Here is a 14,891-nt window from a genome sequence, read left to right on the forward strand (position 1 = left end):
CCATCATATTCCACAGTCGGTCACTCCTAGTAGTGATACGAGTATCAATAACAGCGCAGCGATATGTGCAGGACATCCTCCTCCCCCATGTGTTCACACTAATGGCATGGCTTCCAAGAGGTCTTTTTAAGCAGGATAATGCTCGGCCGCACACAGGAAGGGTGTCACAGGAATGCCTCCGCAAAGTTGTCACACTTCCATGGCCTGCACAATCGCCAGATGTGTCACCAATCGAACATGTCTGGGACCACCTGGGACGCCAACTGCAGCAGACTAGAAGTTTACAAAATCTAGAGAACCAGTTGCAGTAAATATGGACAGATATGCCGCAGGATATCATACGAAACCTGTATGCCTCCATGCCAGCCCGTATTACACCTTGTGTCCAAACTAGAGTTGAATAAACAGGGTACTACAGCCTCAATTCAAGTGGTCAGGTTTCAGCAATAAAATTATTATTTTGCTCCAATATTGTAATCATTTACATACATCAACATTACGATTATCCATGTCAGTTTTCATGTAATTTCCACAACTCCTTTTTGGTGCGTGATTTTTTTTGTCAGTCAGTGTACCTCAACACCTGAAGAATACCCAACTGTCTCACACTACACTGACGGATTGGTAAGAAGAGCTACCTGCTTTTGAAATCGGGCATGGATCCTCAGTTGCCGACAGCAAGATTCTACAACAAACTTTCTATCAATGTTAAGAAAATAAAAGACACAGAAAAAATAATTGCTTATATCCCAGATAATCAGAAAACGTTCTATTAAGAGTTAGTGAATTCTTGGCCCACTTCATGTGATGAAATACACAGTGACGAGGAGGACGGATATCAGTGAAATAATGTTGGTGTTTCTGAAGCAAGGCTTCTACACACTCAATAGGTTATCTCATTTTTCATTAGCCAATCAAATGGCTTATTGGCTGATGACGCGCGAAGAGTCCATGCTCATTTCCTTTATTTTCAAAGTGATAGCGACATCAGCGTACATTATAAACATAACCGCATGAAATAAAACCATTACAATGGGTATAAACCAATTGTGTACGTATCATGACATAATATAAATACGTTGACAGTGTTTATACCGTGTATATAAAAACTGTACTTCACTTGTCACTGCATTATTTTTCTGTATTTCTTAACAATTCGTTTGCTCTCAGTGTCTGCCGTCCGTTTTCGTCTCCTAGTTTCCAGTCTTGTATTTATAAAAATTCTAATATTGAATGTTTTTTAATATCCCATTCTAAAGTTTGGAAAAAGGGGCATGTATCGGTAATGAAATGTCAGCCATACATTCATTTAGAATCATTATAACTCAACAATGAATTGTCACTGAAGGCTTTTATGATTAACCCACTGAATATGCCATAAGGACAAAATGTCATAAATCGTTAATATAAAATCAATATAATGAGAATTATAGTGAAAAAAAACATCACTGGTATCAGTCGCTAACTCTCCACTCCTTTGGTATGCGGTTGTTAGTATAAGTAGCATGATTATTTTGTTAATTGTAAGTTATGTACGACCCAGCAAAGGTTACAAAAGAAAGAAAATAATTTGAAGGTTAACACAGATGAACCTAATCTAATTATTATGCAAAGCTGGTATTAATGTAGGCTACTTATATAGGCCTACGTGATTTATTTAAACTTACCTTTAGGCTTTAACATTCTCATATATATTATTTTAATGTACAAAAGTACATATGATATTTCCATGCAGATATTCTGCGTCATCATACGATGTAAGAGTAATGGAACGAAGAAAAATTCTCTCCGGCACCGGGATTTGATCGTATGATGACACAGAATATCTGCATGGAAATATGATATGTACTTCGGTACATTAAAATAATAATATATATGATATGCGTAAATCACTTCGTGATTTAAGACGGCGCTTATTCCGTCGGATCCCGGCCAACTAGTCACTCATAACGAGTGCACCTCAGCACATGTGTGGACTTCGGTCCTACGTTCATAGACATCTATGACGTAGTGCAGAGGGCGGCCACTAGAGGGAACCCAAGAGTTGGAGATTAATCTGAGACGATTCTGTCCGACGCCGGGGTGGTACCCGGTGTGGCTTAGTGGATAAAGCATCAGCACGTAGAGCTGAAAACCCGGGTTCAAATCCCGGCGCCGGAGAGAATTTTTCTCCGTTCCATTACTCTTAGATCGTTTAACATTCTCGGTCGTTTCGGCTTTATTTTCATTAATGCTGCTCGAAAATCAGGAACAAAATCGTCATCTTTAAAATGATCAGAGCATAATCTGCTTGTATCAGGATTGAATTTATCCTGTCTTTTGCAAGCAATTACCCATTTTTTCTACATCTTTAGGAATGGTAAAGAAAGACAACTCTTTATTTTTATCGTTAGAATTGTTGCATACAGCACACTTTTGACCTGGTATAATCCATTCAAAACAACATAAAAAAGAAAAAACACGAGATGTTGCTTTGAAGCATTTGAGCTTTGGCGCGCTCAGCTATCTTGGACGTCAGAATCGCTCTCCTTTCCCCGTCGATCCCTCGCCACCAAGCTCGATAATAATGCAACCTATGAGAAGTTTAGAAACCTTGTTTCTGAAGTACCTTCCCGGTTTTTGTTTATTATTCGTTTGTATTAATTTGACACATTTTCCCATCAGTTCATTCAAATAACATTTAAAACAGTTGAAATGTAATTTGTCTTTGTTGTGTTTAATTTTTATGTTACATTACATAATAGATGTTCCGACAGTTTGAAGGACATAAATCCACCAATTTACGACCAGTGTGGCTGGTCAAATTATGTATCTCTTATTTTTATATTTATAATAGCTTAATTTGATTAAAGACGTAAAAGTCTGCATTTTTTTATTTGAGGTTAAATTCCATAAAGAAGTAAACAAGAAACTAAGTAAGGTTTTTTTTTACGACTTTTGAGAAATTATCTTTCTAGAGTTACTCCCTTCTTCTAACTGGTGATTCAACTTATGTAATTTTTCACGAATATACAGAAAATAAATGGATTCCAAAGTTTGCAGGTGATAACGCTTGAAATATCGCTCACCTGTGTGTGCAGTTTATAATTAAATGATAGAATGATGTCAGACATTACTAGGAGTTATTGGTCAGTGAACATTAATTTTCCACATATGTTTATTTAATATTCTACGTGCATAATATTGTTATAATACTCTCTTCGCAAGCATTATTATACACACAACAGACTAATTACTGTATTTACGATGTAAGTATCGTAGCGCTGTCACAATATAGTATGAGGTGGGGAATTGTCAAACGAGGCTGAAGGCCGAATTTGATAATCCATCGAGTATACTGTAGTAATTATTAATGTATGTTTCATATTCTACAACGTTTTATCTGCTTTCAAATTGAAATATTAATAAAATTTCGCATTTCACTGTTATTTCACTTTCTGCTAATTAATCTAAAATGTTGACGTTTTATTAGAGTTGACAATCTGTCTCGGGAGAGAGGCGACAGGATTTTGTTCATAATGCGATTACTGAAACAATTGAATTTACATTAGTTTGTTATGGTAACTAAGTCACTGTAAATAAATTAGTAGGAAACAAATAACATTTCTGCCATAACTTTTGCACCAATGTAAAAATGAGTGGCACAGATGAAGGAAGTGTTGCCTCTGATATCCATATTGTTGTAGCCAACGTATACAATAAATAAATTACTTTCATCTATTTCAACGAGTTCTTCACTTTATCGCACTAGTACGGTTAAATGTCACTTTATTATTCACGATGATTCCCTCAATAGTAGCAATAATAATCATGTTGTAGAACTGTAATATGGACGACAGATTTAAGATTTTATGTAAACTATAAATATGTTACAATTATGTCCCCATTTTATTCACAAAATCTTATCACTGTGAATAATAATAATAATAATAATAATAATAATAATAATAATAATAATAATAATAATATATTATTATAGTTATTATTATTATTATTATTATTATTATTATTATTATTATTATTATTATTATTATTTTCATTTATGGCCAGTACGCTAACAAACCGGTCAGTGGCGGCGCCAGAATTTTTAATTTGGTGAGACAATCGCGTGCGTAGAAGTCAATCAGGTAGGGCAAGAGAAACTGTGATGTAATTGCTAAGGGAATGATATGAGCTTTATTGGAATAATGGACTAATTAAGTTGCAAATTTCAGCTGCACTTTCAATACTTGAGTGGATACGGATTAACTTTGGGTGAACATTAGTCTCCTGGTCCCTGTTATGAAAATAAAACAAATTGACGGAAACTGAACTCAAAGCACATAATATGTGCAGAAAAGTGAACAAATGTGAGTACGATCAGTTCACGTCATTATAAATTTAATTCTGCAATCATCAAATTAGCACATTGCCCATGAACAGGGCTGAGTATTTATGGAGATCGCGAAAATCACGACATAATAGATATGCAATATATTTTTGTTAATCTTTACACATTAAGTGATTCTAATTAATAATATAAGGATAAAACAATCGCGATAAATCGCGAAATAGAGCTCTAATAACAAAATATGAACACATTCGCGAATTATTACTATTGCGTCGTTTTATAGAGAATTTCATATCCTGAGTTTCTTCTGATTTTTTTTCACTTGAATTTGTTATATATCCAAATAGACTACATTACATAGTAGGCCTATTCCAGGTATTCTGATTACTTAAGTGGACTCAAAAGACATAGAATTCAACATTTCACTAACAATTTTTAAGTTTTATTTTTTTTTTCGTTTTTAATAAATGTGTGTTAAATACAGTCTCAATCCAACAAATATTGTCTATTGACCATAGCGCACCGTTACCAGAATCCAACGAACCTTTAATGTCAATTATTTGGAAAGTAATATTCATACTGAGTTAATACTCCAATTCCAAAATAGTTGTATTTTCCAAAATTTCCATTAATCTCCGCCAAGAGCACAAATCAATCTCCAACAGCGTTGAAATCACCCATAAGTATCTATCCCATATATGAAATCCTAGTGAATGGATTTTTAGGTAATAATTTAAAAGTGACTCCGAATATACTTGAGTGAATATCTCGGTTAGAAACATTTTCAGGCATTATTCACAAGACTCTGAAATGCAACAGAAGAGAGGTGGGTCACAAAAGCTAGAAAATGAATCTACTGAAGCGCGCTTGCTATTTGTAAATATCTGTTAAGACCGTTCATTTGAATGTGCATTTCGTCTAGAGAAGCCACTCACAAGCCTACGTGAACAGAAGTGTAACCTATGACAGTGCACAACCTAACTTCTAAAAAAAAAAACAGCGAACACAGAGTTTTACCATTCGCTACAATTGGCTAATGCTTTCAAACCAGCGCCATTTTTATACCAGAGTGGGCGTATTGCTTGATCGTTTGTAACTATAGCTAGTTGGAATATCAGCTTTTACTGTAGTACGTAAATATCCGTTCTCTAGAATCAAAACATACTTTTCACTCTACAGCAGGCATGTCAAAACCCTGCACATTGTGCAGCTGTCTCTGTGCAATGTGCAGTTCCTACTCCCCTACCTGGAGGGAGTGAATCAGGTTGGAGGGGCGCGCGTCAGGGCTATACAGTATCTGCAGTAGCAGACCAGTATTTGTCTCAGTAACACAGATCAGTACGGGTGCTGATTGAGCTATGACTGTGAATGCGTTATGAAAAATAAAGTGAGAAGTCCACAGATATAACGAAGAAGAGGAATCACGTAACATAATTGTTATATTTTTCTCAGCCAACAATAATTATTTTAAAATGAAAGGCTTTCATCAACCTATGTCGAGGTAATAGTGTTGTGACAGTTTAGATCAGATGAGTAAAGTTCTCAAAATATGATATTCGCCAGCGTTTATTTCTTAATCAGTACTCTCGCGGCAAAAGAAATTGACAATGGCGTTGTTTTGGAGTCTGTACTAACACAGGCATCAAAGATTAGGCGACTGACGACTCTTATTTCATAAGCTGCTAAGTGATGAGAATATAGTGAGGAATACAGGTGAGGCTCTTGAGGTTGTAAGGAGCGAAGAAAGCAACTATTTTCAAGGCGGAAAAATGTTCTGGAAAAATATATAATGGCAAATTTTCCATCTATATTATGTTAATATACTTACATTAATAAATCTTTAAACCCGACATAAAGAAAATATCGTCGCTTCATAGCTTGTGAACTACACTACTTTTAATTTCTTTCAGTAACACTACCGACTACTTGCTCTCAAAGTTTTCCAAATATACTATATGTGAATTTAAATTGTAAGCTTAGTTTATATTATTTATTAATATTATTGTTAATTTATATTGACATGCAGTAAGGAAATGATTTCAGTGTAAAAACTTCACAATGTTCTACTGCATGTAATTAATTGTAAGTATAATATTTTCTTCAACATTTGTGTACCAATGGTCCCAATAAATAATAATGCTTGAGAAACAATGAAAGAGTATGGTCTATTACTTTAAAATAATTAGTACCTACTACCTAAAATGAAATACATGTTCGTTTTTTGTTGTTTCGAAAATCCTGCAATTTTTTTTCTTCAAATACTATATAAAAATCATGTTAATAAATTATGCTTTACAAACCACTACTTTATAAAGTATAACTGAGTAAGCCTAATGTTTCTTGTATTACAAGTATCAAATGTAGACACTGATAATAACTATGTTTTTTTCCTTCTGCTAAGTGTGTTTATGATGTACAAATGCCTATTTAATCCAATAGATTATTGTACACCCCTCCAGCTAAGAGCTGGTAAGAGCAACGCCTGAATGATGCAGTCCGCACAGACCGGCGATCCGCGCACATAACTGCACAATGAATGCCTCATTTCTGACATGCCTGCTCTACAGGTATTTAATGTCGGCTAAGACAATACTCCGATTTTCATTTTCACAAAACGGAAAATTAGTAATTAATGACTTATTAAGAAAAAACGTATCATTATACGAAAAACTTTATGACCACATAACAATCATTTGATTTACTGTACTTCCAGAGTGTTATATTGTATCTAAGTAGATGAACATTGACTTTCTACTAAATCGACGGAGCTGATACATAAAAATTATGTTGTTATGATTCTCCATACAGCAGAAGATAGTATACCAAAATGATCAGTTATTGCATACTTATCGTTTACAAAGTTGGATACAGAGACATGGAAGAAACTATACACCCATTCTTGGACCAAGTGCTTGAGTGTGCAACAACAGCACCATGATACGATATATAAAAATGTAAATCAACTTTACGGTAGTAAGTAATGTGCTAGTTAATTACAAGTCAAAATAACACGATACTCAAATAAGTAACAAGTGTGTACTGTCTGTCCAAGTGGTTATTCGCAGGGTGGTCGAAACATGGGAAATCACTTGACAGTTACGCGTATCGGAGGCCTTTTCAAATTATTTTAAACAATTGTATAATATTACGTAGACTTCGTGCAGTAAATACTTTCAGGAAATAGCCTAACAGCCAGTAGCCTTTACAAAAGGACGAGCACAAATGTGTGGGGGAAGCCCGGATGGGACATAATCACTCGGACAGACAGTACGCTTCTTGAGAACTTTCCCTCCAAGAACGATGAATATATAGATAATGACGAAATCATACTACATTTCAGTTTCAAAACAAAAGAGTAAGCAGGAACTTACCTGCCGAACTGGGAGGACGATTGTCCTCTCCTTCCGGTAACCTGCTGTGGGATGTCGGGTCGATGCCCATCTCGTCTGCATGTGACATTGTTAGGTCTATCAGGTGCCACTGTTGCTGCTGTTGTTGTTGCTGCTGCCTTCCCCCTGTGTCCGGCAAGGTTTCCTCCCCTTCCGCCCCCACCACCACCCCCGCATCCGTTCCTCCAACTACCACTGGCTGTCTTGCCCCAGCAGGTGTCCCTGTTGACACCCCTAACATCTGCTGCTGTTGAAGGAGCGGTGCGCTGGACATGAGGTCCCACTGCCGAAGTTTCTCTCTGTCGATTTCGAACGATGGAGGAGGAGGTTGAGGAGGAAGGCTGCCATCCTCTAAAAAATGCTGCTGCTGTTGTGGTTCGGGTCGTCCAGGGCGGTGCTTTCTGAAGGTCTCTTGATCTTCGTCCCAGATGTAGCCCTCAAGGTACGTCTGTCCCCTCCGAGTGCGTTCCAGGCTCTCCGAATAGTGTGACAATCGTTCGTAGTGCACGCCGTCATCCGGGGCCGGCGACGTGTCCTGGGGGCGTCTGCGCGGGCGACGTCGCCCCTCGCGATAGTCCTCCTCGTATTCTCGCTGCCTCGCTGGGTCCAGACGATGGTTGCGTGCCATGCTCTCATTCACATACGTCACTTCGCGGCTGATTTTCTGGCGCACGCAGCCGCCGGTGGACAGCAGGTCCGCGCTCCGACGTCCGGAAGAGGAGGCGCCACTCGGTTCCAGCGTCGACGTTGTGGTGGCGGCGCTCGAGTTACTTAGCCTGCTGCCTCGACCTCCATCTAGGTTGTCAAGCGAGCGCGTGTGTCTCAAACTGACTCTTCTCAAACTCTCCCTCCACAACGCATCTTCCTCCCACAGGTCATCGCCTTCACACGAACCCAAACCCGCCTCCTCAGGAACCGGTGGTGGAGGCCTACTCCGCATATTTCCTTGCTGCTCCTGTCTACTGCTTCCTGGCTGTCTGAACTGTGCTGCTTCACCCGCTGCAACTTCACCTCTGCTGTGGTGTTGCTGCGTGCCATCGCCGGCCACTGAATGAGGAACGTTAGTGAGAGACACGGTCAGCCCCGGGCTTCCAACTCGCGATCGCAGAGCAGCTTGAGCCTCATTATAGTTCTGCAGAAAGTCTGGGTCGTCTAACAAGCCCTCCAATGATCTACTTCTCCTCTGGGGTTGATGAGAACCGTTCCCATTTCTGCCGCCCGAAATGTTAACTGATAAGGGAGAAGATTTGTCACGCAATCCGTGTGGATACAGGTTAACAGCATTTGTTACCCCGTGGAAATCCGGCGTCTGCGAACGGTACCGATGATCCTGGACATCTTCATTGCCTCGTAGCGTAATCGTTGCCGTGGCTTTCCGGCGCTGGATTGTGTCTGCTTCGTACAGATTCCTCTCATCCACCTGACCTCTCTTGTTCGCCGCTCCCAAAAAATGAACTGTAGTGGATCTCAGCTCTTCAGCAAGACGGCGATTCTCGTCTTCATTTGGCGAAACCTGTTGAGGATACGGAGCAGAGGAAAATCCTGCCGACTGGTGAATGGCATTTACCTTACGACCAATATCATTCCTCTTCACGAAACAGGTTGTCTCGACCAAATCTCCTCGTTGGTTGTTCAGTGGTTGAATCCTTGATGTCGACGGTGACAGAACTCGAGTCGGCATATTCAAAGGAGCGCTTACAAAGCATTGGTAGCCCACAGCTCCACGTGAGCTACTGACACTTCTTTCAGATGTTGAACTGACGAATCCATCCTCATCCCCTTTGAGAAGATCGGAATAATAGTAGGGAGCGCCGGCTTGATGAGCTTCCAGTCCGTGAGGTTCAGGCATGGGAAGTCCCCTATCGTCACGTGTTACCATAACTTTTGGAGGACTTATTATCTCCGGTATTTCTCTACACGGTGTTTCAATTGGAGTGTTTGCATGCTCGGGAGGTGGAGGCAATATCATCTGCAAATTCTCATATTGCACTTCTTCAGTCTTAGGCGACCGTTCATAATGTGGATAAGGCAATGAAGGCAAGCCACTCTGGTCCCTCTCAACTGCATAACTGCTAGCAGCCGGTGACCTTACAGACTCTGGCAAAGTTCGATCTCTCTCGGGCAAGCAATAGCTGAGATCGGCCGGTCCTGTTGCTGAGTCTGTTATGTCGTCTTTCGACGTGTTGCTGGATGCAGCTTCACTCTTAGCCGGAATTTTATCAAAATTCGTATTCAACCCGTGCTTTTCATTACGGTACGTCCTATAATAATCGTAAGTATGATCTTTGGAATATACATCTACATTAAATGCATCTCTTGCCTGAAGTTCCTCTAGATACTGATCTAGATCTATGCTAACACCGTCCTCCAAATCCATTGCCAGACCACTTCTGCTGCCAACAGATTCCAGATCGCTGCCACCAGATCGCCTGTCCAGATACGGTGGTGACAAAAGATAGCCGGACATGTCAAGGCTTCCAATCATATCGTCAGATACTGGACGCCTTTTTAATAAGCGATCCGCAGACTTTGGATCGTGCTCATTTCTAAGTTCTACAGACTCACTTCCAGAGCTGTTTATATCACCTGAACCAAATACAGGCGACTGAAGATAAGGCGAAATCAGACGATTTTCTTGATGGTCTGAACTTTTATCTCTTGAGCATCCGGGAGTTTTGCTCCACAACATTCTGGAATCTTCCTTATCATTAGATTCAGATTCACTGCCTCCTTTAGATGGCATTGGTGACTGTTTCTTTATATCCAAGGAAGGGTCATGGAGTTCTAAAGAATTGTCAAAGTCGTCGAGGGGTGGAGGACTTGTCGGAATAGGAGGAGGTGACACGAGATCACTGTCGGAAGAATCGTGATGTTCAACTGTGGAAGTAGTGACACCCCCGAGAACCATCAGTGCTCTATCAGTCATACTACTAGCACCGAGATAATAAGAGGCAGGTCGGAAAGTGTCCGACAAACTGAAGCGTGGGTGCCGTGGTGCATCCAAAGAGTCTAAATCTTTTGAAGCCTCGTCGTCAGCATCTGAGCTATCGCGATCTGTTTTTGGAATAGACTTCTGCGCATGCTGTTGCTGGGAAGTGGAGGAGTTGAGAATATCAGGAAGACTTATTCGTGGCGGAGTAGGGGGCAGCGGTTCTACTCCATCTTCCTCGCCCGATTTTGACTTCTCTGAGGACTCCTGAAGTGTAGAAGTTTCAGAATGTTCTTTCTTCTCTCCATTTTCAGCCTTTTCAGCCTCTGGTAAATCCAGTTTATCTCGGACTTTCAAAGCTTCCATCAACGGGCTCACTTCCATATAAACAGGTTCATATTGTGTGGAGGCTTTATAGAGAAGTTCGTAGTGAGAGGTAACACCACCACTGTCCTTGCCAGCGGTACCTATTTCACAGTAGCGTGGACTTTCAGGAGTAGCATATGTAGGTGTAGAGTCTGGGGAGTTGATTTTCTTAAGATCAAGTTTTGATAAGAATGAGGGGTTTGGATCCGGTGCTAACAACGATCGAACCAAACCATCTTCTGTCATTTCTACATATGAACTCTCCTCTAATTCCAGTCCAGAGCTGCCGCCCCCAAAAATATTCTCCATTATTACAGTATGAGCCGCAGAAGGGCTTCTGGTATTGCTGAAGGCGTCTGGTGGTGCCAACACAGCTTTTCGTGAAGGAGTCATTGGCATATAATGCTCTTCAACACTTGTCAGCACACTGTTGCTCTCATCTGCCTTTTTCTCTTTGTTGACTTCTACAGGTTCTTCAGGAGTTTTACACTGCTGAGAATTAGTTGGTGTGCTGCAGATGGAATCAGAATCTTCGTGGGTAACAAGCGATTCTGCCATACTGAGACGCAGATAACCTGGTGTAACGATCACTTCCAGATCGTCACTAGCACAAGGATCGTTCACAGAATGACCAGACTTCGACGATTTCCTCTTACGATGTCTTCTATCATTATAACACTCTGGGTCTCTATTTCTTCCCAGATCTCGACACGAACTAAAGAATTTCTCTCTTCTACCAAGAGCAGCTGCAACCTCTTCATCTTTGTCCTCATCCTCATCACTACATACTGGACCCAAACGTGATTCGGACCGTTGTCTACCACTCGAGGATTCTGCTGATTGTTTTACATCTTCAGAATGGCCTTCAGCATCACTTGATGTGTCATATAGTAATGTCTCCGTATCACTGAAAACACATCTCTTCCCAGGACCTCCTTCGCTGCTTCTCTCTTCTTCAGCAGCTTGACGTTCTTTCACCAACTGCGATTTCCTTTCAAAGTCTGCTAGCAAGTCCCGAACAGATTTAACATGCCTATCAGATTCGTTAGTATTTTTCCTAGATCTAGGCTGTGACTCAGTGAATGTTTCTTTGCTTATAGATCCGTTATCACCAAAAACAAAATTACGTAGATCACTTTTTCGTCCGCGACGAACGTTATCATTCCCCGAGGGCATCTCCCCAGACTGTTGTTGCTCAGTGTGCTTGAGACTTGAAACATGGGCTTCATTCGGATGATACATGGGAGGAGACATCTTGAGTGGTTCCTGCATTTGTAAAGATTCCCTCCCTGATGTCGCCTCTTCACCTTCTTTTCCCACTTCGAATGCTTTAATTCTATTTTGAACAATATTTTTTGGTGGCGACTCAACATGAGATGGTTCACTGGTTTCCTTGTGATCTTCCTTCCGTTTACTCGGGCCAGGTTGCTGATATGCCAATTCTTTCATCAACCGTGATTCTTGAAGCTTCAAATTCCACTCTTCTTTATCTTTTGCCGGATCCCTTATCCTTGACGGATCCCAATGTATTTCATGCACAGGATACACCAGCTCAGAAGTTTTCCTAGGATTAATATTTGACTTTTGGAACTTCAAAAGATCATTAAAAACAGGTGCCGTCCTACCGGCTTGTAGAGTATCATAGCCACTATCAGAATGCTTGCCATTTGAACATCTATCATCTTGCAGACTAGGATATCCAGTACTGTCCCCTGAGGATTTGAGAGTACTGTGACTGCTTCTTGGATATGTATCAGGATATTTCATAGCCTTTGGTGGTAGCCTGTCTGTATGAAAGTGTGAGTCACTTTGGAGTGGCAGCACCTCAGTCACTTTCTTATTGTCTATTCTGCTACTTGTGAGTTCAGCTAGCCTACTCTCTGGGCTCATATGACGGTCCATTGGATAGCTGCCTCTGTGGTGTTTAGTTCTTAGTGGAATTGAAGGTCCCAGACGGTAATCTTCACTGTATGCTGCGTCTGGAGGAATCTCTTCTTGTTTGTAGAGTTTTGTGTTTCTAGTCTCCGACGTCTCCGGTTTGTTATCAGCTGGTGTGTGATGGTGGTGATGATGGTGGTGGTGGTGATGGTGTGACTTTGTGTTGAATGGGGCAGATATGTTCTCGTAGTTGGGTGGGGAATGCATGTCTGTGCAGGTGTGCGGAGGAACGGAAGAGTGGTGGTGGCGACCTCTTGGTTTGCCCTCTGCACTACCATGGCGCGACCTTCCTGCCTGCGAGGGACGTCGAACACGCTTTCTCGCCTTGCGAACGTCACTCGGCTCTGAACCATCCCAGAACAAAATACAAGTGTTTTACTCTCTCCTTATGAAAAAAGAAATGGCCAGATTTTGAACTTTACTGTAATTACCAGCAAAGTAACTATAAAATATAAGCTTATAATATGATTTATATCATAAAAGTTAGTTAAAATAGTTACACTCACCAAACTTTGTAAATGAAATTTGATTCCCAAAGAAGGAAAGAATTAAGCCTAGGTTAGTGAAAAGTAAGACGATCTTGAAATCATGCAGTTATCAACAATCTGGGTTCAGAGCAAAATTATCAACAATGATTCTAATTTCATTATCGTAACAAAAAGAAACTCCATTTCCCATGCCACCGTTAAATATAACCAGAGCGGGTAGGGGAGAATCGAGTGTTAGTTTTAAACAAATAAACCCAAGCAGGCAGGAAGGTTGCCACAGACTTAAGTCCGAACTTTACTTATGCAAAATCTTTTAACGTTTGCACATATTTATTTAATTATATTTTTGGGGTTAAAAGCAGGCATATCTCTCTTTTAACTATTTTCACCAAACAATGCCACATGCAGATGGATTGAGCTGAGAATAAATGATTCAACATAGACTGAAAAGCCACACACCTAAGAAGAGATACTGTGTAATGCATACCATACCTTATTACAGAAAGAAAAACACACATACTAGTTGAAGAACAATTGCTGTTAATCAAATACTTTGTAATAGAAAAGAAAACATTTGTGAAAGTCTAACAATGGTTTCCAATCTTTCGGCTCAACTTATATCTAAATAAGTAATACAAATAGTGTATCGGTACAATCAAATGTCCATACTAAGGACATGCCTACTGAAACCATTTTTAGTGCTTGGTGAACTACAGTAGAACTTGGTTATAGCGACCTCGTTTTGTGCGACACCTCGCCTATAATGTCAAATATTCTGTGGTCCCAACTAATTCCCCATAAGACATATGCTTTCCTGCCTTGCTTAAAACGACAAACGCATATGCGTCTACCTCGCATATAACGTCACTTTCAACCTCAGTTTGGAATAAGATTTTCTAAGAACCAAAGTATTTTAAGAAATATTTTGTTGAAATCTGACCCTGACAAATTCTTTACAGTCTCCTTCTGTCATAGACCTCTGGAATGCAGGTGGATTCCCCACCCCATTGTAACCTGCCTGAATTCATGCGGTATTAGATCAGTTTCGACAGGAAGTTTTCACGAAGTGCACGCATTTTAATGCAGTATGGCCAGTAAAAGAAGTGAGTGACGCTTTAGAAGTCATTAGAATTATGAACATGTTCTATGAATCTAGGGAAGGGAGCAGTGAAATTGCAACTGAAATTATGAACATAGAACGTAATTTAGTCCTAGAAAGTGTGTATTGGGCAAGTAGAAGACAACAGAGTAAAATGACTGATTACTTCACTTCTAAGTAAAGTAGTTTGGTGAGTACTGAACAAACTGTTTTAATACAGAATACTGTATTTATAATTGTAGGCCTACGTGTATTTTATTTTTGTTCGTTGTAGGCTTAAAAGTCAATACATAAATCTGAAATAAGTCTAATTAAGTTTGTTATTTTTCATTTTCCTCACTAGATTGATAAT

At 40.0% G+C, this 14,891-nt stretch overlaps 1 protein-coding gene across 10 annotated transcripts in view; it reads right to left on the reverse strand.

Annotated features, from left to right (window-relative positions):
• The window catches only part of kmr (kramer), a 1,522,801-nt gene that overhangs the window by 467,061 nt on the left and 1,040,849 nt on the right, over positions 1–14,891 (reverse strand). For all 10 annotated transcript variants that reach the window (XM_069824286.1, XM_069824284.1, XM_069824281.1 and 7 more), the window contains one exon: positions 7,702–13,296. In XM_069824286.1, coding sequence (XP_069680387.1) covers positions 7,702–13,296 — 5,595 coding nt within the window. The remainder of the gene's footprint in view (positions 1–7,701; positions 13,297–14,891) is intronic.

Source organism: Periplaneta americana, chromosome 4 (genome assembly GCF_040183065.1).
Source record: "Periplaneta americana isolate PAMFEO1 chromosome 4, P.americana_PAMFEO1_priV1, whole genome shotgun sequence".
Lineage (NCBI taxonomy): Eukaryota > Metazoa > Arthropoda > Insecta > Blattodea > Blattidae > Periplaneta > Periplaneta americana.